This window comes from Pleurodeles waltl, chromosome 4_1 (assembly GCF_031143425.1).
Source record: "Pleurodeles waltl isolate 20211129_DDA chromosome 4_1, aPleWal1.hap1.20221129, whole genome shotgun sequence".
In the NCBI taxonomy this organism is placed as follows: Eukaryota; Metazoa; Chordata; class Amphibia; order Caudata; family Salamandridae; genus Pleurodeles; species Pleurodeles waltl.
The window spans coordinates 296,746,385-296,772,410 of record NC_090442.1 but is presented as its reverse complement, the minus strand read 5'-3'; the positions used below and the strand labels follow the sequence as shown (position 1 = coordinate 296,772,410).

At 40.9% G+C, this 26,026-nt stretch overlaps 1 protein-coding gene across 1 annotated transcript in view; it reads left to right on the top strand.

The window, feature by feature from the left end:
- The window catches only part of LOC138287701 (dihydrofolate reductase-like), a 152,941-nt gene that overhangs the window by 47,001 nt on the left and 79,914 nt on the right, over positions 1-26,026 (top strand). The window contains exons 2-3 of the mRNA XM_069228376.1: positions 14,126-14,272; positions 19,259-19,308. Of these exons, the coding sequence (XP_069084477.1) occupies positions 14,166-14,272; positions 19,259-19,308 (157 nt within the window). The 5' untranslated portion in view covers positions 14,126-14,165. The remainder of the gene's footprint in view (positions 1-14,125; positions 14,273-19,258; positions 19,309-26,026) is intronic.

Below are 26,026 nucleotides of genomic sequence, written 5' to 3'. Positions count from 1 at the left end.
CTAGTAACACATGACTTACAACAAGCAGATAGATGCAAGCACACATCTGGCCATGAGCTGCATGCACACCTATGACAGTGTACTCAAATGCCACATACACGTGGAGCTACATGCTGCTAGGAAATCAAACATACAGTCAAACATGTTCATTAGTGAACAGGGTGGCTCAAGTCTGTGGGCAAGACATTGGCATCCCTATTCTGTGAGATTCAGGGTCTGACTTGCTGACTAAATCATAAATATGGTCCTCTGCTAAATTTTCTTAATAAAAGTTTTATCTACAAAAGTCACCCTATTCACATGGCCGTGCCTACAGGGTCGCACTATAATGCCAAAATATGACTATACGCTGATTGCCCAACTCAAAGATGGAAAAAAAATGATACTCCACTCAAGGAACATTTTCGATCATTTATCAACGCATCATACGTTGCTATGTGTCCAACACACAGGAGTCAGTCACACAACAGCAGCAAACACAACACAGAACAGAAATATCAACATTCACTGGAGATGTCTGGGTCTGCAAATCGAGCCACCTCTTCGATAGTGTAGGGGACAGGTCCACCTGTAAAGCATGGAAGGGAAAAATGTACTCAATGTCTGTGCACTGTACAACACTTCCAGATACAATTACTGTGTGTAAAATTAAATCAGAAAGTCAAGCCTCGCAGGCATGATGATACTGCAACCAACATGCCACTGCAAACATGTACAGACCCGGGCACTCCAGTGAGCGTTAAACACATATCTGCATACATACAGTGGCCCTAACTATCATGTGGTGGCAAACATGCTCCATCATTTGTTTGCAGACTCATTTATGGAGTGTACTTCTCTCATCCTGTGTATCAATGAGAGACATGCAAAGCCACTTTCATGGAGGACTGCAATACCAGACACTCAGGTATTGTTGCTTTGGCATCAAAGGACAATCCTTTACTGTGTGACACACCTGTGGGTTGAATTAAGGGCATGATTTGTCATGCTTTCTATGGTCCCTTACATGTAGGGCCTGTGTTGTGTCTAGGTTACATATGCTACATTAAAAGGGTACTCTGAGCCACATATGCCCCCTATGACACCATAATGGCAGGGATCCTGTGCATAATTTGGTGACAGTTTGAGGCTATCCATGGATTGACCAGTTTTCATATTTGGATACAACAAGGAGACATATGTTGACAGTGTATATTGTATTCATCCATGACAGACTGCATGGGCACAGGTGTAGTCATTGCACCTGAAATGTGTCTCTCATTGCCCTGTTTACCCAATATGGGTTTCGGAAATCACAGATGAGCCACATTCATCATCTTAAATTTGCCAATTTGGTTGATCAGCGGATATATAGCACCCGGGTGCATTACTTTTGGCATCCATCCCTAATTTAATTGCGGCACAACCAAGTCCAACTATCAGCCTAAGATGTTACCTGAGGTCAGATATAACTTCAGTTCAGACATGTGTCAGAAATAATTGAGGGACACATTATTTCTTGAAAATATCTGGATGAAAAACATGTCTTTCCTGGTACACTCACAGACCATGCCTAAAACATATGTTGAGCCACATTTGCATCAGCTATTGACGTCAAGGCAGCACTAATTTACAGGCTCCTGACGTGTTTTGTAAGTTAGTGCAGCTGTTGCGTCAACAAATTACGGTAATGTGTAGGAATTATTGTATAACTCACGGCAACTGTATGTTTAACTTGCATTCCACATGTCCAAAAACATTGCCTGCAGCATATGATTAAATCTGCTACTGTCACTACAGAGTATTTAAATGTGCACATTACTCTGAATTGTGCTCACCAACAGGGCCACCAATCATAATCCCCAGGTGGTCCAGCAGGTCTTGCTCCCTGGCAAGCAGGTCAACCCAACGGTGTTTCAGCTGGTGGTTGTTGTGCGGTGTGTTGTAGATTCTTTTAAGATGGTACAGGACCTTTGCCCACTGGAGCCTCCTTGCCTCTGTGTGATACCCCTGTATCACATGGCCACCTGCTTCAATCATTAATGTGGCACACCAGCCAAATAAATCCCCCCAGCTCCTCCTCTCCCATCCTACCAAGACGTGGCCTACCCAACATGCTTGAAAAAAAGATGTAATAAAGGGGTACAGAGGATAATGAAGGGAAAGTAGGAGAGGGAAATGAAAACTAATTAACAGTAAAACAGCCCAGCTATCCCAAAACTAACACTACCCACAACAGACTCCCAACAGTGCAAAGACAAAATTAGACACCAGAAATGACAAAAATACACTTACGCAGGATAACACAGACACTTAGGAAACACCAAATGACAATTTAAAGACCACACAGGAGACAAGTTCACAATATGCACGGACAGACAAGTCCAAGCACAGCCACACAGTCAGGAAAAATTACAGACTGCAAAGTGAAAGTGAAAGTATACCCACTGTACCAATTCTGTAAAAAGGATATCCTATTTCATCAGTTCCTGCCTCAAATGCGGTGCGTTTTTATTCTTATGCGTCAAAATATTATGACGCTTACAGTCTATGCATCATTTTTTTGACGCACATGCTTAGAAATTAACCCGTATCCATATTTTCAATTATTTTTCATACTTAACCAATTTCATGGGGTATAGTGTGGGAAATACCGCTCAGGGCCAATGGATGTATCCATCATTTTTCCACGCACATGCAGCATTTTTTGATGCATGTGCGTCTTTTTTGACGCATATGCATCAAAATTTCGGTCTTTTACTGGGTTTGGGTCATTTCTCAATTTTAATAGTACATGACAGGTGTGACTATACAGAGATAGGCTATTTGCACCTACATTGTGCATTCCGGTGTATATGACAGATCATACTGCTGCGGACCATGATCCTCTAGTTGTTGTAAAGGATTTGCACTCTTCACTGATGCAGTAGATGGCCAAACGTGTGGAATACAAATTGGTATTACCCAGATTGGTCATTTTGTGCATCAACAGAGGATAGCAAGGCTACGCAACTCAATACAGTAACTCATTGCCTGTGTGTCAATGTGTGTGAATTGGCTCTTACTAATATAGTTGTCCCACTGTGTGAACCTCATAAGATGCATTTTCTTAAATGTGCTTGTATGCATGTGTTGTCAATGTGGCCAACCATCAGATGCTATTCAGTGTGGAAATGCGAAAGGAAATGTGTTTGTCATACATGTAGCAACAAATGCTGTGTGAACTTCCCAGGTTTTATGGGACATAAGCATCGCCAATGACAAACCATGCACAGGATAGTTAGAAGACGGTTGATCATGGCAAAGTTTCAAGACTAGGCCATCACATGTCCTGGAATGTTGGATACCACTTCCTGGGCACTTGTTTGTATACTACCCATGAGTCAGGCATTGGAAAATGCTATGTAGGTACAGTGTTTGTGACACCGAGTCCCAAAACCAATCCACAAATGTAATGTCACGCCACAGTTTGAGTCATATAAATGACCTATGTTTCTCTTGTGGCAGTGGAGGACCAGCAGACCAAGCAGCACGTGTGTACATATTTCCAGTGGTTAATTGCACAAAGGTGTCCAGTTCAAGTGTGTGGGGCCGTGTGTAGCCTGTGTCATTATTGGGGTCCATGTTGTCACAGTTACATGCAGGTCTAGTCATGGGTCTGTGGAGCCATTTCCTGCACTTACAAAGTTTCCTTCAGAGCTGAATTGAAGGAAAGCCGAAGAGGAACTGAGAACACACATGGGGATAGTCCAGCTATGGCGCTGCAGACGTTTTATGAGACTGACAACAGGGCAACATTGGTGTGCTGACAAAGTTAATGGATCAGGAATTTTAAACCGGCAGGTTTCATCACAACATTTGTACACAGGGTGGCCTCTAAAATTCCCACTGCAGCCGGGAACATCAGTGCCTCTGTTCTGTTTAATCTCACAGCTATTCACCACGCAAGCCCCATCAATATGTTGGGGGCAATGTGAATCAGTGTGTGGACTGTCAGGGTACAAACATGTGTTGACATTTCATGCACATTATCTAAAGTTGTTTGTTGTGCTGGAGGTACCATACCCAATCCATGCATACAGCCATGGTACACTGTCACTATTTATCACTCATGCATACACGAAACCCAGACTAGGGATGGGCCATGATTAGGCTATTTGAAGACAAGTTCCACCCCATGATACGATAAATAAACTGATTACTCTATACAATGTATTTGAGTATTCATTGTAGACCTACATGACACAATACCCCAGAAGGAGAGTGAGGGCATGGAAACCAACTATGAGACAAATGTAGCCACAGGGAACCTTTAGGGTGACGCAAAGACAGGAACCAGTCAGGCTAACAGGATGCAGGGTCAATCAGGAACAAAAATTAACAAGGCAAATACACAGTGAGCACACTGAGACTGGTCAAAGCTGGAACAACACTGTGGAAAATGAAAACTGTATTTATCCTGTGTGTTGGAATGTAACACAATAACCAAAGGCCTATGTTACCCAGGTGATTTATATGGCAATGCATAACAGTGTTATACATATAATGGCAGTTTTTATGCCGTTCCAGGCAGCTGCAAGGGCAGTGCATGTTCAAATGGCTAGTCTGCATGGAGGTGCACACAGGTGTGTGCAGCTTCAGTCTCTCACAAGTCCTGTAGGTGAGAATCAAGTTCAAAGGGCCAACAGTACCTTTCACATGGCAAGCAATGGACAGGTGATGACAGGTCCTACAGACTACAAGGCAGTGCATTATTCGACCAGAAGTCCATGCAGACAGAAGAACAATGACTATGGCATACCATACTAAAGGAGGAAGCACTCTGGAGTCAGAATGTGAGTCTGGGTGTGTGTAGATGAGGGATTATCTGGGTACAAATATTCCATTTCCTGGGCCCCCTGAAGAAGGGGGGGGGTGAGACAGAGAACATGGCAGTGACAGGGCTTATGGCCTGGGATGGCATGTGCAGGGGATGTCTTGTGAGCAATGCAAGTCATACCTGGGGCACTTGTGCTATCCATTTGCTGCTTATATGGATTTCTTGTCACACATACTGCTTGCAAAGATAGCTGATGTCACACTTACTGCTGTCAAGGGTCTGGTCATACCTTCTTGTTACCAATGCTATAGCACATCCACTGACTCATGCATGAGGCATTTTTTCCTTAGTAAATGATGGATTCTTAGTTGTGTGCCATATGCTGAACCATGTTGCCAACATGTATGTGTGAGATAGCTGTGCTCGTTTGCTATTGCCCTTCAAAAGTGAAATGGATAGGATATATGTCATTTACAGTGTGTGTGAAGTTGGGTGAACATTCAAACCCATCAAAAGTGATGTGGATTTTTCAGTATCCTAATCTATATTTCTGCAATATTCCATGAGGCTACAATCTGCTTATGATTCTTAGGGATAATGTTATGCAAAATGATTACCCAGACCATGATATAGTGATTAGAATAGGTGTTTGTTGACATTTGGTAACACAGTGGTGATGGTGAGTAGTTAAAAGAAAATGTGGACAATGTGTTGTCTCCGACGCGATCCTGCAGCTGTGTTTAGATGGTCCCCCTCATGTTGATGGACAACGTCCTCGTCTTCCTCCTCTTCAGGCATTTGTGGGTCAGGGTCATATAGGGGAATGTTCCTCCTTACACATATGTTGTGCAGGATGGCACACGTCAAAATGATCTTGCAGACCATTTCTGGTGAGTATAGGAGGCTGCCTCTGGTGATGTCGAGGCACCTGAATCTTGACTTCAGGATGCCAAAGGTCCTCTCGACTATGGTACATGTCCTCCGATGTGCCTCATTATAGGCACGCTCTGATGCTGTGCTTGGGCTTACAAATGGGGTCATGAGCCATGGCTGGATCCCATACCCCTGATCAGCTGAAAGAGAAAATCAGTGAGAAAATGTTGATGTTGCCTGCACCATGATTATCACTTTGCATGGCAGTTGTTCTCTTGTGTTGTCTGTGAGTCATCGGTGTTTGTGTTATTGTGTAGTCCTGGCGAGAGGTTTCATGTAAAGTTTTGCACATTGTCTAAAAGAAAACGGCAAACGTAATCATTAACATTTTAGTACTTATGGAATAATGACTGAAGCAAACCTGATCTCCAAGCTTTGTGTGGGACTTGTTAAATAAAGTCCCTTGTGCATTATGGCTCACAGGAAATATAATTGCCATTCTACATTTGTAGGCAGTCAAAATGGTGCAAAATGTACATGATTTGTTTGGTCCCTTAATATTACAGAGAGTGGGCTGTAGAAGTGTCACGGAATGGGGGTATAAGAAACAACCCTCCGGAAATAGTACCATGTCACTGCAGGAAAATCCAGGCATGTTATACCAGGAATAAGATGGCTTTATCGCCACATCATTAAGGGCCCATCACAAGTTGGGTAGTGATTCAGTTCTGCCCGAAATTACAATTTGGTTGTTTTTACTGCACGCATACTTGCTTGGTGTGTTACTTTAGTCCCATCAATCAAAAGCAGGTGGAATATGTGCCTGGTAATTACAGAAAATTTTAGAAATCCCACTGCGAGCCCAAAACCCTAATTGATGCGGTAACCCAATTACTGCCATTTCTATATTACGACCACTTGCCAAATGACTCTCGACGCCTAGTTGTGGAGAGACGTTGTGGAGGTTGCCTACGGTTACAGAGCAACAGGAAGCGGGACTTACACATTACAGTGCTCCCAATACAACTCAGGGCACTGTTTACTGCCTGTGTCGTCCACCCCACTCCCCACACACACACACGTCAGCCTGTAGAGAGGGTTTACGCCTGACTGAAAGTTGTACAGCTAATTAGTGAAGCAAGGGTGGGAAAAGAGCGCATCCCTGTCAGAATCCAGGCCTTAGTGCTGTTAGAGTTGCGTTTCCTTCAACCTTTGCCAGACAACAACACATTTCGCTTTGTGCCCTTGGAGGCTATATGACCTGAAAAACTTCAGCCTTGTTTCACTTCTCAGTGCCAAAAACAAAGACTTGATATTTAATTTAGAGATCAAAAGGTGAGGACTATATAACTTCCCTGGTTATTGCCAGCTTCTGCTCCTGTGTATTTTTGAGGCTTGTTAAAGTAAAACTAGCTTTTGCCAGTAATCTGCATAGTTAAAATGCGAGTCGCCTACGTAACAAAAAAAACAATTAAAAGAAAAATGCAGCCAAGTTGACTTTAAAAAATAATTCATGAATTAAGTTTATTTGTTGCTTTGATACTCAATATACGTAGCATAAAAAAGGTGGGACTGGAATGTACACTGCAGAGTTTTAAAAAATGCTACAGGGACAGCATACACATTGAGTTTTGACTTTGTGCCTGATTACAACTTTGGAGGAGGTGTTAATCCGTCCCAGAAGTGATGGTAAAGTGACGGATATACCACCAGCCGTATTACGAGTCCATTATATCCTATGGAACTCGTAATACGGCTGGTGGTATATACGTCACATTTGGGATGGATTAACACCTCCTCCAAAGTTGTAATCAGGCCCTTTGTGTCCCTTGTAAAGCAACAGGTAGTTGAAAGTTGGGTAAAGGGTTCCTGGTTAAGGCACAAGTGGAGGACAGAATTCAAGGAAGGAGAGGAAAGGTGTGGGTTGTAAGTGCAAACGGCCGGTGATGGGCCATATGACTTTGCTAATGAAACAAGCCACAAAATGAGAAATGAGAAGAAGCGGCAAAAGTAACGAAGCTGCGTGCCGGGGTTACAGGATAAAAAAGTAGTCCTGAAACAATGCGATAAAATGGCCGCTACGTACTTTCACCGGTACTTGGTCTCTGCACTCGGGGGGGAGCTAAAGTCAGGAAGAGGCATGTGCCATGGACCAATGGAGACAAGGAATAACGGAGCGTCGTGGGATCCAGCAAATGGCAAGCCTGTGGGCAGGCTGAAGCCCACAACAGTAGTTATAGCATGTCGCAGTTCGAGACAGCGGATGTATGGTGTCTAAAGCCGAGACCTAAAAATGAAGGTTTAGGACTGACAAGAGGTTTACCTTGTCTGGTCGAAATAGCAATCTAAAACTGCACACCAAGGCTGCAATGACAGGCCTGACACACGTTTGTAAGGCTACTTAAGTGGGTGGCACAATTAGGGCCTGATCACGACCTTGGCGGAGGGGATTACTCCGACACAAATGTGACGGATATCCCGCCTGCCGTTTTTCAAGTTCCGTAGCACAGAATGGAACTTGTAAACAGCGGGAGGAATATCCGTCACGTTTGGGACGGAGTAATCCTCTCCACCAAACTTTTAGTGCAATTCATTTACAGGCTCTGGGTACATGCAGTACCACTATACTAGGGACTTGCAAGTAAATAAATGTGTCAATTGGGTGTAAGCCAATTTCATCATTTTTAAAGAAAAGACCACAAACACATTAGTAGTGGTAAAGTACACTGAATCCTAAAAGTCAACAAAAACAGGTACAGAAAACAGGAGGGGTAAGGCAAAAAGTATGTAGATGACCCTCCAGAAAGTCCAAAACCACGTTATGTTTTGTAACAGTTGAACTTATTCAGGTTATACTCCATTTATCCATTACTCCATCTATCCATTAACATTAAATCACTGATTCTTGTAAATGTAAACTAATTTTATAATATTGAATTCCCTGCTAACATATTTAAATGTTTTTAGAGAAAAATATAAAAATCGCAAAACTGTTATGATCAATGTTAACTTGATACCCTCCCAAGTGATATTCTATGCCTCTGTTGGGTTCCAGGGTAAAACATTTTAGTGAGCACCTTAACTCAGGAATTCTTGTCGATCTTGGAAGGTTAAAAAGCTAAGTGGATCTGCCAGGACATAATTCTGTAAGTTACAGTTTGTATTTAGATACCCATCACATTAAACTTACAGCCTATGCTAATTACACACATGAATTGAAAGTGTACTTCGAAATAAGCGGAGCACTATAATGAATCAATATAAATAGTGCTTTTTATTTTAATTTGTGGCACATTAAAGTTTGCAGGTAGCACTCTTTACTTGCAATTACAAACTTACAACTTTGAGATTACCACTATTCAACCGAAACAATTCTCTCTCCTACTGTCTCCAGCTACCCCGCTCTACCTTTGTGCATATGCGTTGTGTGTGTCTGAGTGGTGAATTATTTGTGCTAGAGAAAAGAATTGGGTTTGTCAATGTTTATTGAACTGTAAGAGTAGAACATACACTGCAGTGTCACCCATAGACCAGTGTGCAAATATTACGGTATTTCTTTTTGTAGGAAGAGGCACCCTTCTCTAACACCAAGAAGTGGCCTTACTAGCTTTTGTAAAAATTTCTACTTTTGAGAGTGGTGGCTAGTTCTTGTTATCTTCATTTTATTCTGAATCATTTATATTTGTATATGTCCTCAACTGAATTTCAGGGCTTGGCCTGTAGGGGGCCCCAGGTCAGTTAGCCCTGTCTGCATCCCCCTAGTTATACACTGATAAACAATCACAGTAACACGGTTGCAAGTACTAAAGTTTATAAGAAATATGCAACCACTATGAATAAAGAGTTTTGCAAACTTGCAAAATCTAATTTCAGTAGCTTCCTCTTGGAGACGATGTTATTAATCATCATCTGGTTTGTGGAAATCTACATTTCACGTATACGTGAAATGAAGGGTTTACTGATCCAAAATACCTCCTTCAGTGGGGCAAAAAAATATTCCGACACAACATACCCATAGACTGGGAGCCCCACTACCAACTGCACTATCATTTCCAAAGCTCTTTCATTGCAGCAGTGGTCTAATACTCCCCTGGAAACAACCCTACCTTCTGTAGGAAATCTTTGAGTTGACAATCCACCTGCAGACCAAAGCCAACACAATCTTGATTGTGTAAGGCTTCACTTTGTGTTTTTTCAGTGCATACTTATTGCCACACACCTTGCATGCTGCTATTTTTAGGTCTGCCATTAGCCAAGATGCTTGGATTGTACTAAATGAATCATATAATATACTTACTTAAAGGGTCTTTCAGCCACCTCTCATCATTCATTGGTCTGTTGGTGTGACATTCACATTTAGTTTCAACCCACAATAGCATACAGCATGGGGCATTGGCTCAGACTACTTAAGCCACTGGTTAACTTCACTTTGAGTGACTGAATTTTGCTCTTTCACAAGGAGCACACCCACATGCAACCCCGAAATGCCAATGGTTTTGTTTTTACTGTATAATTACTTTATTGATGTATTTATGTTTAGAGCTTGATATGATAAATTAGCAGTGGGCACATTTCAGCTTTATCAGATCCCATCTCCTGTTAATGTTGCTGTAAATTCCTCTTGGAGTGGCCTTGTTTATCTGATTGCTCCAATTTCACCTCAGCTCACATGAACTTCTTTCTTTCTTTCTTTCTTTCTTTCCATTCTTTTTTCTTTTATTTTTCCATCTGTCTTTCTTTCCTTCCTTTGTTCTTTCTTTGCTTCCTTCTTTCTTTGCTAATTTCTTTATTTTTTTCTTTCATTCTTGCTTGATGCCAATTCTAGACCAACTGGATTTTTTAGTTTTGTGTTAGCCAAGACCTTTTGATTTTACTAGGATTATATGTATATAATTCTTATTTATAGGGATTTTCCAACAGACTTCATCCATTAGTCTCTGTTTACGTAATTTACAATTTTCTTCCATCCACTCTAGCAGTCATAAAAGTCTCAGCTCACATTAGTCATTTTCCGGATTCACTAATACTTATAGCATGCTGCACTTTCACAAGGAACACATCCACCCACAATGTAGTTCCCTTCAGTGCGAGGGAGGTCTACGGTAATGTCTGCTTTTTTGGGACCAAAAATAATTTTTACATTTAACCAATTCTTTTTATTTATTTTCTTTTACATTGCTGAGGGCTCGTCAGCTTCTTGAATAATGACGTTTTACAAAACCATGACAAAAACATAAGAATTGCCAAAGGCCTGGTGGCCAATGTCAGACCTATTGGCTTTGACATCTCTTGTCCTTCAAATTAGAAAAGTTAATATGCATCAATATGTGGAGTGGAGCTACTAATTCCTATGAAGTTTGGGATGTTTTAGATAGTTGTGCCTCTTTGGGTCTGCACTAACTTGTTGCAGGACCCACTCAGAGGGTGGGACATATCTTCAATGTTGTTCTTACTTCTGCGGACAACATTAAGTGGCTCAAGGGTTTCCGATTCCATTGTCATCCCATTATTATATTCTTTTTAATATCCACATTCGTGTTTATGAGAAAGGAAATTATAGAAATAAATTGTTTTAGGGCACATGTTGGGCTAGGATGTCTAGTTTTACCTTTGAAGAATCTCAACTTACAGTTGATTTAAGCTCTATAGGTGATATAAATTCTGCAGTGGCCTCCTACAATCTCATCGCATCCAGTTTTGATTCTATAGCTCTGATTAAGCAATGAAGAGTGACTGTCATTGTTCTGATAAACCTTGGTTTAATGATGAGTGAAAGAATGCTGAAAAAATCTGCAAAAAAGTAGAAAAACTATGGTGGAAGGATTACCACATGGAGAAGAGAACAGTCTACTAGTGCTCTATACATTAATATAAAAAGAAGATTAAACAGTCTTCCATCACATTCTGTGCCTCTAGAATAAGCAATGATTCCTGCTCCAAAAAAGAGATCTTTTGTATTGTATAGAACTATTCACCCAACAGTGTAATAAGAAAGCTATTTTGCCCCCTGAGCCTAAGTGATCAACTCTTTAAGTACTTTTGCTATAACATTTGAAACTATCAGAATCCATATTATTTCTCAGGAAAAGAAAAGTCCACATATGATAATTTGGATGTTTCCTTCGTGGCTGAAATGCTTGGCCAGTATCATTCTATGTCACAAGAGGCTGCAGGTAATCAATTTGGAAAATCAGTTCTGGCTCCCTGGCTGACCCTTATAAGGTGAATATCCTCCAGCCAGTGACATTATATGGGCCAAACCTGCATATTTGTTAAATATATCAAACAAATAATGATAATAGCAACCAAAATAATCTTCTTCTTCATCTTCTTCTGCTTTTTTTCTTCTTCTTCTTATCATTATTATTAGGATTATTATTATGATGATTATTATTATTATTATCTTCATCATCATCACCATCATCATTAATAATCATAACAACAATATTACTTTAGTAGTAGTAGTAGTAGTAATAATAACAACAGCAACAATAATAATAATAATAATAATAATAATAATAATACATCCGTCATTTGAAGTAGGGCAGTTTTCTCTTGTTTGGAAAGCCTTTTCTTAAGAGGACAGATGGCAACCTCAATGTCCCAGACAATTACATGCCATTTTATTTACTATTGTTTGCTACTAAAGTTGTGGAAAGTCTGGTAGCTAACCATTTATTAAGAAGAAAATAAACTCATTGGTGCAACTCAATCTTGCTTTAGGCCAGGCCATTCAACAGAATGGACCCTGACAGCTGTACTAGGTGATCTTTACCTGGCAACGACAAAAGCAAGATAGCATTTCTCATTTTACTTGACCTACCAGCAGTGTTTACCACTGTCTATGACACCATTCTGCTACACAGACTGGAGAACTTAGAGTTGGGGGCAGTGGCATGAGCTCATTTGAATCTTTCCTGCAAGGTAGATCACCACTAGAAAGCTGACTGAGTTGCTTCTTACGAGACCAGAACATTGACCAATAGAGGAAATAGCTTTAACATGACAGGTCTCATTTCGGTGACTATTTCATTCTTATTAGGTTTTTTGCAAAACAACAAATACAGATGACGCATATGCAATGTTTTTTTTATGCAATATCAAGTGAATCTATGATTTTAGCTTTCCTTTTTTGGGAATTGTTTAATTTCTTGGAATGTGCATCCATAATTTATTGATGAATATTTAGGTCATCAAGCTGAAAGCTCATTGAGTGGAAATTTGAATATGGTGTTGATGGATTAATGCAAAGAATGAGATCAATACATATGTCTTGGAGCTTTTGAAAATTAATTGATATTTGTGGTATCATATGTTGGTTTGATAACACTGTGTGGTAACTGGAAAGTTACTTTTGATTGTACATGGTCTAATAATGAACCCTGCAAATCCAGAGGGCATTCCTGTTGGATTGTTCTTAGAGTTGATGAGTGTCAAGAGGCCAATCTTAGAACCCTTAGGTGGAGCAAATCGACTAAACATTGGCATGCAGACCCAAGGCACAAGAGGCATATCTGTGTATCAGGAAGTGAGCTCAGCTTTTCCTGAAACACACAATGTAATTTCCACCCAAAACATGGAATTATCTCTTGAGTTATTTCAGTGGCATAATTGGCAGTGTGTGTCATCAAGACAGGGACATTCCAGTCTCGACTGGATGGTCTGCTGCGTGAATAATTCAGTGTATGAGTTCACTAGCATGAAAATGCAAATTAGTTAAACACAGCAAGAGCCCCTAAAGATATTTGAAAAGCATAAGCCATCAAAGAGTGGCAGTCATCACCCATGTCACTTCCACACCTCTGGAAGACAAATTACCATATCTGAAGTTCTCTTTAAGGTTGTCCTTCCCTTGCTGGAGAGGTCTCTGATTCCACCTAGTGTTATCACGACCAGGATGTCAGAACAGCTGTCATCTTTAGAGTGGTTGGTCCTTCACCCTTTATGGTGGATTTAAACCTGGCAAACACCACCATAGAAAATGTGTCAGACCTTCAGAAAAAGACAGATACTGTGTCTCTAACATGTTGAGAAACACAAGTTAGATGACCAACCTGATATTGAGAAAGTGAGATTGCATTGCCATTTTAGGGGTACATTTCTAGTGCACATATTTCATGGTAGTAAGTCCACCATTTGACATGGGCAATGGTGGACTTATCACCAAAATTCCTTACCTTCCCCAGACTATTTCTTGTTGTGTCAGGCAGCAGCTTTAACAGAGAATCCTCCGCCATCATGTCAAATAATTTGAATGCTGCAGATTTTCCACTGCCCATCTGACCAAGGACTGAAATTTGACACAATGCTGGATGGTAATTTTCAGCCATTTTCTAAACCAGGCTCTTCAGATGTTAATGGTGTATCTAAACTTGGCATGCACTGAAAAGTGTCATGGAGTGGCAAGGAATGGGTTTAACAGATAAAGTTACAAATATTTTATATCACCCACAGGTTTACTTTTCTACTGACACTTGCAATATCATTCAACGAAATGTCAAAAAACTCAGAATGGGTCAAGTCAAAGCCAATACACCTAATTGTGGCAGCCTGCAGAAACAGAGGAATTGGAATGAATGGAGATATGGCATGGAACTTACCGTAAGTAGAAACGAGTATCCTAACTAGACATAAAGAGCACAAACCTTGGCACTAAAAATCTAAGAAATTCTGCAACAGTTCTTTTGCATTTTGTATTTATGTGTTCTAGTAAGGCCTGGGCGAATCCACTACAACAAATTCCAAGCCACCTGAATTTTTGGATGTTGAACATTTTTCATTGGAACACCAACAATTTCAAAATTCATGGGGAAAATGTCTATACTTATTTCTGGGTGTTAAAAAATTGCGTTCATTGGTCGAAGCAGGTTCTGCCTTGAATTACAGGAAGCACAGTTTTCAGATTTTTGGGTGGTGGAGGATGCAGTTTGGGGTATCATTCTACATTTAGGAAGTGTTTCCTTTGGAATGCCTGAGGAACTATTTTACATCTAAACTTACATGCATCATCCTCACTTTCACATTCAGTTCTTTATCTCTTATATGGATTTCATAGAGAAAGGAATTATTTTTGCTACTTTTTCCAAGTATTGGCAAAGCCATTAGTTATTGCTTTAATGTAATAAGCAACATTTATGGATGCAGTGTATGTAAAGATCATTTATGTATAGCTGTGATTGCATGCACAAGCACATTAAAGCCAATGTTTGTTTATTTTCATTAGGAAAACTTGAATCATTAAATAACTCAGTGACGCAAAATTAGTAAACTGAATTGCCTTTTATATTGTAAATATTGTCCAATTCAACCACATTTGTTAATGTATAGAAGGCTGGTCATCAATGTTTGGGTTTGATCCTCAGACCCCCAGGTAGTAAACAGATATCTGGATGCTGAGGTGCATTAACCATTTAGCTTCATGGAACTGCAACACATTAGGTGCTGCTTCTCATTGTAGTGCAGTATTTTTCCAACAGCAAGAACCTGTCACCTGCAGGACACACACACCTCCATAGTTGCTACTCTAAAATATGAAGCCATCAACTTGGATTGGAACTTATGACCAGCAGAACTTTGCAGGTTGCAGAAAGGGGCATTGAGCTAACCACGATGACTAGAACGATTAGAATGTGCCCTCTGCATATTACTCATTAACATTGTTAGCAGGTATTGAAAACTGCTAATCTATCTTATTGGTACAGGAATCTGTGATCTGTAAAATGTTTGCTGATTTCTGTAGAAGTCACAATAGTCTGCAGCATTACTTCAGGAAAAAGTGAGGAAGGAGAAAATGAAGGAGGAATGGACTTGGATAGCTCAGAACCAAAACTAAATATATTTCTGAAACGTAGATTGATAGGACTGCGGAAAAGCCATTCACGTCTGACTTTGTTTTATTGACCTCAGCAGAAGGTAATAGCAATTTATCCAAGCCTAACATCTGTCTTCGTCCAAGTCTTCTGGATGCACTGACCTGTGATGGAAATAGAGGAAGACTAGCTTGTGTGTACTTCACCTTTCAGTTTTATAAAAATAAAAGCATAAAGACATGAATAAATAGATACATAGATTCAATCCTGTGATTTTCTTTAAATAGAATAATCTGTTTGAATGTTTTCCCTAGTTGGCAGGCAATCTATACATTCTGCCTTGGGAAATTTACTGTACAAAAGACGAAAAATATTTTTGCTCCACTTTGATTATTTGTATTTCAGCCCAGGTATTAAAGACCTCATCTACAATTCTTACACTGATTTGGTGCCCTCAGTGGGGTTGTCTTTCAGGAGTGGTCCCCACAATAAACTCCTCTCTGACAAATCAAGTATCATGCTATATATGGGATAAATTACCCTATCACACATCATAAGGATATTGTAAGTTACTTAGAAGTTACATGACCATAAAAATTATTTAAAGAAACGTATCAGAAGAATAAAAAACCTGTCCCCATTTTCCCTATTTAAACTGCAGCTGTAGCTGTGCTCCGTGGTATCTGGATATAAATACTTAGTTTTTAATATAAGGAGATAGAAATATCAGAAATAAAATACTGTGATACAAACATATCACAATGCAGAGATATTGTTGTCAAGAATATTGCTTTTTTCAAGTAAGTAATATTGTTATTAAGAATATCTTTGTTGTTAATATAGTTTTCAATCATATAGTTGTGAAGAATATTGTTTCTAATTATTTTGTTGTGTTTTAGTTCATATATTAACGTTATGTGTTAGTAGCGTGTGTTTAATTGTCATTCATTTTTTAAAATAAGATTTGGATTTTTAAGTGATTTAGAGTTATGAATGTAACTGTTAGTAATAATTTCTAGTGGTGTAGTGGGTTGTTGGATTAGAGGAGGCTAGGGTGAGAAGCTATTAAGTAACGTATGTGATCGATATTCATTTTGTATATTATGTAATACTGATTTAATTAATTATATTTTAGGTGTGGGTTGCTATGTTAGGCGTATAGGGTGGGAAGTTAATTAGGTAATAATTAGTTAACAATTCATGTTTAATTTAGTATTATTTATTTGATTATTACTTATGTAAATTGTGTAATCATGTATTTTAGTTACATTTTAGGTGCGGGCTGCTGGGTTTGTAGGGGTATAAGGTGGGAAGTTAATCAAGTAATAATTAATTAATAATTAATCTATTATTAATTATTGGAATGATTATTAATTATGTACATTATATAATGCTGAATTATTCTAGTTATATTTTAGATGTGGGTTGCTAGGTTTGTAGGAGTTTAGGGCAGGAAGTTAATTAAGTACTATTTAAAAAAATAAAATTATTAAAGTTTAATTAAATATTTAATTTAAATGCTATGCGATTACTTACAAAATGTTGGTTTGTGAAATATATATATAAATACCTATATACATATATAATGTGTTTTTTATAGTACTACATTTAAAAATTCAAACAAAACTGATATAATGTAAAATATATATTTTTATTAGCTGTGTTATATTATATATATGTGTCTATATATATATATATCTATGTATGACTGTTTAAATAAGTATATATTTATTTTTGTAAACAAAATATTTGACACAATATTTTTGTTCCAGAATATTGTTGGCTCTGATATTATGATAGTGAACCGTGCACCATGACTTGTCTTTCACATTCACTGCTGACTATGGAGGTCACTATACAATTGTAATAATGAAATTAGAGTCAGGCTCGCAGAATACTGTGCATGATGTATATTAGTCTCAGTAAAGACGTCCACGACTATGTTGGCAGAGAGGGGAAAAATTTCTTCAATGCCTAAAAGAGGTCCCTTTTGTCGCCTTATCATCTAAAAAGTAGCAAAGAGAAAAATAAGTATTAGTGTCATTTGTATCAGTTACTTGTAAGTTTTATATATAAGTAAATAATGCTGTTGGGTTACTCCAGAAGATGGGAGTCATGACAAGAATTACAGCTGCATTCAAGGAAATAGGAAGCCACAGACCTATTCCATTAGGTGGGAAACCATTTTTGATATTCTACAGTCTGTCTCTGTTTGGTACAAATTTCAGTTGAATGTTTGTAAAAAAAAGCCTCACTTTTTGAAAGTTTACAGAACCATTTGCTGCAAAGTTCAGCTCTCAAGTTGTTTTCTCAATACTAAACATGTTCAGCCGATAAAACAGAGAGAGCAGTGACTGAACTTCAGCACTCTAAAGCACATCTCAGGGATCAAACCATGTCTAGCAACTGGTCTCATCCTACTATTCTAGAAACAGTGAAGGGACAACCTTGTTCTCAATAAATAGGAGAGCTTGCAGCAAGAGTAGTCTCACTACTTTCTTCCACTTAAAATTTGAGTCTACTAAAATCAAGGGCACAAATCAAAGGCATACTGAAGGCAAGACAGGAAGTGCTATTATGTTAGAATTTGTGGATCAGATAGGCAGATGAGTTTGATGTAACTTTTCATGACCTGTTTGAAAAGTGGACCGGTAATGAGTCAGTAGATTTTTGCTAGTTGACCCGCAAGCACCTTCTATTATTTCAGAAACAACTGAATCTATAAGGCGATAGTTTGGTTGATTGACAGCAGCCAGTGATAGCAAAGAACCAACCACCATTTTTGAATAGACGAAGGCAGAGCTGCTTGGTCTATCAGGGCATCTGGATCTAGAACTAAGGGGCTGATGAAGAGTTTGGCCAATGGAAACACATGTCCGTGAAACTCCCAACAGGGTGATTGCTGCAATGCAGTTGACTTCCCTGCTGGCCCCATTATGACTTTTCCACGGGCTGACCAACGGAAACCCCAGCCCAGAGGGAAAGGGGCAGTAGCATTGTCACTGGCTCATAATAGAGCTGGCAGAAATGCTGCAGCGTGTAGAGGGCACGAGCACCCTCGAAATGCGCACTGTCTGCAGAGTAGACAGTTTGCATTTCGAGGGTGCTGGGCAGGAGGACCCCTGCACTTTCCCTATAACTCTCTGCACTTGTTCTCTGCCAATCTTTTCATGGCAGTTGAACTGCCATGAAAAGGCTGGTGGAGAACAATGTTGTAATCAGCAGGGTGGCACTGACATCAATGCTGCCGTAGCTGATTGCAAACTGCACCATCGTCAGCCCGTCAGGATCTGAGATCCTCGCGGGAGTGGCAAGAGGTTGGCGGGTCTGCTCAACAACCTCGTAACATGGCGACAGCCATGGCAGTCCAACAGCCACCACGAGGATGACGGTCCTCGGACCACCAGCCTTGTAATCTGGCCCTAAATTGGTTGGTTTGATTGTTTTACTGTGCAAACCATTCTTGGGAGCGGAATCCAACAGGAGAGGTTTGATTCAGTTAAAAGGACACCCAAACGTGTAATCCACTTCAATACCTTCCCTTCTTTTTCAGCTTTTTTATTGTCAAAACCCCAAAAAATCTACCGTCAGATGACACATTAATCCCTTTTTGACTATTTCAATGACTTTTTAAAGCGCTCTTTACAAAAACATCTTCATATAAATAAGTGTAACTGTGGCTTGATGAGAGACTTCTAATGTGACAAAGCAGTCCTTCATTTTGTTTACATGAATGACGGAATACCCTAATATTTATTATTCTTTTTTTTTTATTAAGGAATGAATTTCAGTACTGTTTAAATACAATTACGACCTTACAAACCCCTGGTAAGTGTTGACTGATAACATTTGTTTTGTGTCTTGATTGATTATATCTGTTGAAAGTCCAGCTGGATAAGTTAATACATTGTCTGTAAACATTCTGCTTTTTTAATCAAATATAACCAATTACTAACGTCCAATGGGCTCGGAGTGAACTGAATAATTGCTAGCCACCATTTCAGTTATTTCACACACTGTACTCTCGTGTACATGTAGAAACTATTAAGTACTTGCAACACATACATTTCAGAAATTATGTTTTGGGATGATTTGTTGCCTTAGCTGGTATTACTGTTTAAACTTTCTTTCATTTGTATGCAGGGATAAAATGACCCAGTCTTTCATAGGCATGGCCTATGAGATGGCGTTAGCTGTCTCACCATTCTGTTGTTTTTCCAAAAATGCACACATCGTGCACATACACCGAGGGCTTTTGTCAACAGGCTTCATCTATTGGTCAGTTAAATTGTGATTCACTGAGAGAAATGTTGATTATTATGTGAAGTGGTTGTGCAATGTCAGTGTGTAATAATGTCACCTATCAGTTTCAGTTCCGGTCAGGTTCATTTGAGGAACTTTAGCTCACTTCTAGGTTGCTATTGCACAGAGCAGCCATGCATTATCAAAGGAGCAAGTGTAAAGCATCAAGTAGTACCAAAAGAGTACAATAAGAAGAAAACATGACACAATAAAAATCTGACACCAATTTAGAACAATAGGTTAAATTTTTATCTTTAAATAGACACCTCAACAGAGCAAATCCTGCAGAGTTTTCAGGAGATATGATTTTTTAAATAAACAATAAATCACTGCCTTTCACTTAATGCCATAAATATTCGCAATCTACTGCAATAGCAGTTTAGGGGTAGTCAAGACAAGTAACTTGAAAGCAGCTATGTGGGTACTCTTGGACGTGCCAACGCTGCTAGGGAGTCAGTCAAATGGACCAATTAGGACCAGGATATAATTACCTGTCGATCTTAGCAGTCTCCAGACCAGTTCTAAATCAAACTGCCACTGAAGTAATTCCAGGAATACAGGATGCTAAAGGTATTTGAGGATGCTGGGGATGCTGAGATGGTACAGTGGGTCTTCCTGTGCCCCCACTTGGTTCTCAAGCTTTGGGGGTGGGATTTTTGCCTCTAGGATTTATCTCCTATGATGTCCAGGTGAAGACCAGAGCAGGTCCAGTTGCCACTGGTTTACTGGTCTCTGGTTACAGCAAACCCAGTGGTTTTCTTCAATTGGTGATAACGTCTTTATAGGGTGACCAAAATACACTGTGAGAACTCTCCTGGGTGCAACAGACTCAGGGGCAACTTATGAGGTTTAGGACTGTGTCTTCAAGGATGCACCTCGGGGTCCAGTGGCGAACAGCCTTCTTGGTGTTAGGCTCTCAAGGGTGCAGACTTCTCAGTTTTTATGTCTCTATGGCTGTAACAGGGAGTCAGCCAACTGACTCTTGGAGTCCCTCCCACTGTCTGGCACACAGGGACAACTTTTCCATGTGTGGGCACCTCTCTTTGCTAATCCACAGTAGGTGCAATCCAGACTTTAGTGCAGCCTCTCTTTGAAAGGTCCAGGGAGCAGCAAAGGAGTCCTTCTTCAGTCCTCTGTCCTGTACAGACGTTATCTGAGGTTTGTGTGCTAGGGTTGCCACTTTTATGCTTGCTACGAGCTTAGGGTTGGTAGCGACAGACTAGCTAATGGGTCTCTCCTGCTGACTACTTCCTGTGACATGTGGCACGAGCTATCCCAATATGCACCATACTGTCAATGCCCAGTATGTTGAGACCTTTCTCTTGGTGTGTGGTGTGGGGCGCCCTATGCCAATCCAGTGGTGTGGCTACCAAAGGGATACACTCCCCTTGAAAAAACGGTTTGACAACTGATGTTTCCTTTCTGCCCAGGATGCCAGCCTGTCTGCCTAAAACAAAAGAGCATCCCCTCAGTATGACTTCCATTTGTCCTTCAAAAGCAGCTTCCCCTTTGAAGCTCACCTTTTGGGATCACACCTACTCTGGCCTTCCTGCCAACAAGAGGTCACACCCATAGATGCTGGAATCTTGACACATTTGCAGTGCGTTGAAAGACAGAGGTCAAATCCAGGCTATGGGGGTCATTACAACCCTGGCGGAAGGCGGAAAACCGGCGGTAAGACCGCCAACAGGCTGGCGGTCTTACTCTGTGGAATTATGACCATGGCGGTTACCGCCATGGTCATCCGCCGGTTCTCCGTCACTATACCGCTGGTGGTATTTGGACCCGGCTTTACCGCCGTGGATTTCCAGCGGTTTGAACTGCCATGAAATCCATGGCAGTAAGCCCTATCAGTGCCAGGGAATTCCTTCCCTGGCACTGATAAGGGTCTCCCCCACCCCCACCACAACTCCCTCCCCTACCCCCCCACCACCCCTGCCACCCCCCACTCAGTCATGGGCAATGGAACTTATTTGAACAAGAGGAGCAGTAGACACTTGTTCCAAGGGTACAGACTGTCAGGGAGTCCGGGATCCTCAGGGTTTGCGCCTGTTCCCAATATGTCCACCTCTTGGCAGCTCCAAACTCTACTAGCCGTTATAGCACAGAGTTAAAGAATGGCCAAGTGGGGGATGGGATTTTAGGTTGGGAACAGCAGGGAAGGAGACCTGTGGAAGTAAAAGTTAAGAACACAATAACCAGATTATTCTCATTGACTTTCATAAGCTTTGTTCATAATATCTATATACTGATAACATGAATTATCAAAAGCTTTCCTATATCATGACCTTATTAGCTCTGAGTTCCTGGAAAATAAATAAGGATTATGCAAGCTTTCATATGAGAGTTTTGTAGAATACAATCTTATCTCTGAACCTTGAACTGACTCAAGTTATTTCTTTGAATAGAAACTACTTAATAACAGTGATCAATAAACACATTAGTTTTCAGGAATAATCTGTGATAAGCTTGTGAATGATACTGCAAGGACACACTATAACAGTAATCAAAGAACACATTGTTTTTCAGGAATAAACTGTGATAAGCTCATGAATGATACTACAAGGACACACTCTGTCTAGACTTTCAAGATTCAATTGCTTAGGAATTATTATACACTTTAAATATCAAACTGTGCATCAAGATTTCAATGTCTAGAAATGATCGCGCTATCTGCCGATCTGAAACACTAGAGTTAAATGCCAAGAATGACTCACGCACTCTGCCATTGATTCAATTATCAGGATTTAAATGTCAAAATATGATTGGGCACTCTGCCGATCTGAGTTGCAAGTTTCAATTGCCAAGAATGAATCGCGCACACTGATGCCGATTCGACCATCAAAGTTCAAATGTCAAAACAGGATCGCACACACTGCCGAGCTGAACTACAAGCGTTAAATGCCAAGAATGAATCACGCACACTGATGCCGATTCAACCATCAAGGTTTAAATGTCAGGATATGATCGCGCACACTGCTGATCAGAACTACAAGAGTTAAATGCCAAGAATGAATTGTGCACTCTGCTGCCGATTCAACCATCTAGGTTTAAATGCCAGGATACGATCGCACACACTGCCGATCCGAACTGCGAGAGTTAAATGTCAAGAATGAATCATGCACACTGCTGCCGATTCAACCATCAAGGTCTAAATGCCAAGATACGATCGTGCACACTGCCGATCCAAACTGCAAGAGTTAAATGCCAAGAATGAATCATGCACACTGCTGCCGATTCAACCATCAAGGTTTAAATGCCAAGATACAATCACGCACACTGCCGATCCGAACTGCAAGAGTTAAATGCCAAGAATGAATTGTGCACTCTGCTGCTGATTCAACCATCAAGGTTTAAATGCCAAGATACGATCGTGCACACTGCCGATCCGAACTGCAAGAGTTAAATGCCAAGAAAACCATTACATATGTGATTTAACCAAAAGGCCCAAAACTAGAGTATCTCTGAAAACAGAGTCGGGGCCTAACCCGACCTCCACCTTACCGCCCTGCTTGAAAATCACAAAGGAAATGAAGACAGGGCCTGGAAATCCTATGTAGGCCTCCTCAACATGAGCTCAGGAAAATGCTGCTGCTCTGCACCGGGACCTCTGAATAGTGAGCACGTAGAACTGGGCTTAAATAGAGCCAGGCCCCGCCCACGTGCCTCACCCAGCAAAGCTGCAGGATAGGTTTCTAGAAAGGCTTAGAATAGCGACCACACCCTAACGACACCCTGTAATCCTGCAGCAAAGTCTTGAAAATGAGCAATACATTGCAAACAGCATTAATGACGTTTCAATATGAATCTCTGCAATGCAAAAGGTTAACATACTGCATTAACACATAATGCATGAATTATTACATTATATAAGGATTGGCTTTTTGCATTACGTCGCCCGTAGAGCGCGCACTGTCCTGATGTTGACACAGGCTAAAGTGCTTTGCCCCTGCGCATCAGTCACTTGCTACAAACCATCAGTGTTCGTGTCACGGGGTGAGAGGAATTAGCTGCTCTTTTGTATGGCCAAGTGGCACACTTTGCCCTGTACAGACGTGTTGTGGAGGCGAATGTCCTGTTAGTGGACATATTTCAAGATCATTGGAGGGAAAAGACAGGATAGTCCAGTAGTTGAGACTGAAGACATTACCAGTTTATTCATGAAGGTGTATTTAGCTCGCATTTGAATTACTCCCAGTTTATTATTGTAGGAAGTCTGTCTTCTCTGTGTGGTCACCCTAGATCTTTTGCCCTTTTCTGGACCCTATTTATGCTGACTTTAGAACTTTGTGCACTTTACCTGTGCTCCACCTATACACATGTTGAAATTGGGTTCCCCCAGATTGGCATATTTAGCTTACCTATAATTACCACTGTCTCTACAGTGACAAGGTCCTACATTATATGGCAGTGGGGCAGGCCTGGCTGTTTTATACAGAAAACCACAGCACACATTAAAATATTAATACTGAGACCAGCTGTAAAAAGTAATTCAACCACCCTTGTTATTATTTATTGAAAGCAATGGTGAAATTGAAAGTTAACCATTTTAGAACGTTAACCATTCCCTGCCTGAAGCTCCTGGAGGCTAATATATATTAGCTCTCCATCAGCTGTCAATTAGGCACTTCACTATAATGATGTATGAAAACTGCTCCCAGAGCAGGGACAATGGGCTGGTAGTGGGGAAGTGTTGTTTACCCCTGGCAAGAAGACCAGTTGGAGTGCGTCCAGTAACTTAGTTAACTTAGAGGGGACCTGCCATGTCATAAGTAAATGTCAGGTAACACCTGGAAAGGCCCAGTCTTTGTCGCTATGGTCAGGCTTGCCACAAATACAGTGGTAGGAGACCTACCACCAGAATTGGTTTTCACTCACCACAGAGGAAGGTACTTGTCTTTAGCATGACCACACCTCTGGGTGGCCACACCAGCTCTGCTTAATGGGAGAAGTGGTTCCCTATCTTGGATTTGGATTTCAGAATCAATGTCTTCTGTAGGTTTGTTTGCTGTACCACAAACATGAACTGCTGAATAAATGGGTAGGTACCTTTTACACAATTGGTCAGGGAATATCTTGTTGTCACCCCAAGGCACTAGATGGTGCCAGACATTAATGTGTTACCCTAAGGCACCATCCTAAGAATGCGTTTTAGATATGTAAGAGATCAGAAGAGGACTGGATCTGCTGCCTGATATCTGAGGGGAGCCTTGAAGGAATGGACCTGTTTCCTCCTGTACCTGGCACAAAGAATTGGACTACAGGCATCAGTTGGCTGACCTCCTGTGTGGCTACAGAGGGGCAACAAGCTGCAAGATACTTTTTCTCTGAAGTGCACAACTGACCAGTGGAAACTGAACCTGGACTAGGATTTGCTGTTGACCTCAGCCTGCCAACCTGAGAATCTCATGATGTCCTGGGGGCCTACAAAATGTACTCCTGTGGTTGTTTGGGCACCAGAAGAAAGTATGGAAACTTTTGAAAACTGTTGCTGCAGAGCTTTAGTGGGTCCTGACGGAAGAAGTATCTGATGGGTAGTGCCACATAGATTGAATTTCAGCTTCATCACACTCAGAGATCCCTGCACCTCTGGAAAAATGACTTAGGGGGCGATTATATCTTCAACCAATGGGAAGACCCATCCGCCGAACTCCCAATGGGGAAGTTGCTGCCTACCTCCCTGCTGACCCAATTTCGACTTCCCACTGGTCTGACGGGCGGAAACCAATGCCCAGCGTGAAAGTGATGCCAGCATTGCCACCGGCTCGTAATCGAGATGATTACAACCTGCACCCGCCATCAGCCCCTCTGAATCTCTGATCCTGGTGGAGACGGCAGGAGGTTGGCGGGGCTGCCCCCCAACCTTGCAATGCAATTGCAGCGGTCAAACAGCCACTGCGAGTGTGGTGGTCCGAGGACCACCCCACACGCAATCAGGCCCTAAGTCCCATTTCACATTGGTACCCCAAAGTTCAAGAATCACAGTGGGACCGACCTGCTTCAGGTATCCAGCCCTTGGTTCCAAGACCTCGGCTACAGTTTCAGCAGTATCCTGTGCAAGGAGAACAAAGTCCCATTCTGAGTTGGAAATTAAAAGAAATTTCAGTGCTTTTCTTCAAGAAAAGTGTTGCTGTAGCTGACCTCAGCTCTAACGTGGCTGGCAGCCTCAAATCATACCCAGGTTGCAGTCCACCACTTCCATGGACTATCATTGGCACTTAGGCCCTCATTCCGACCCTGGCGG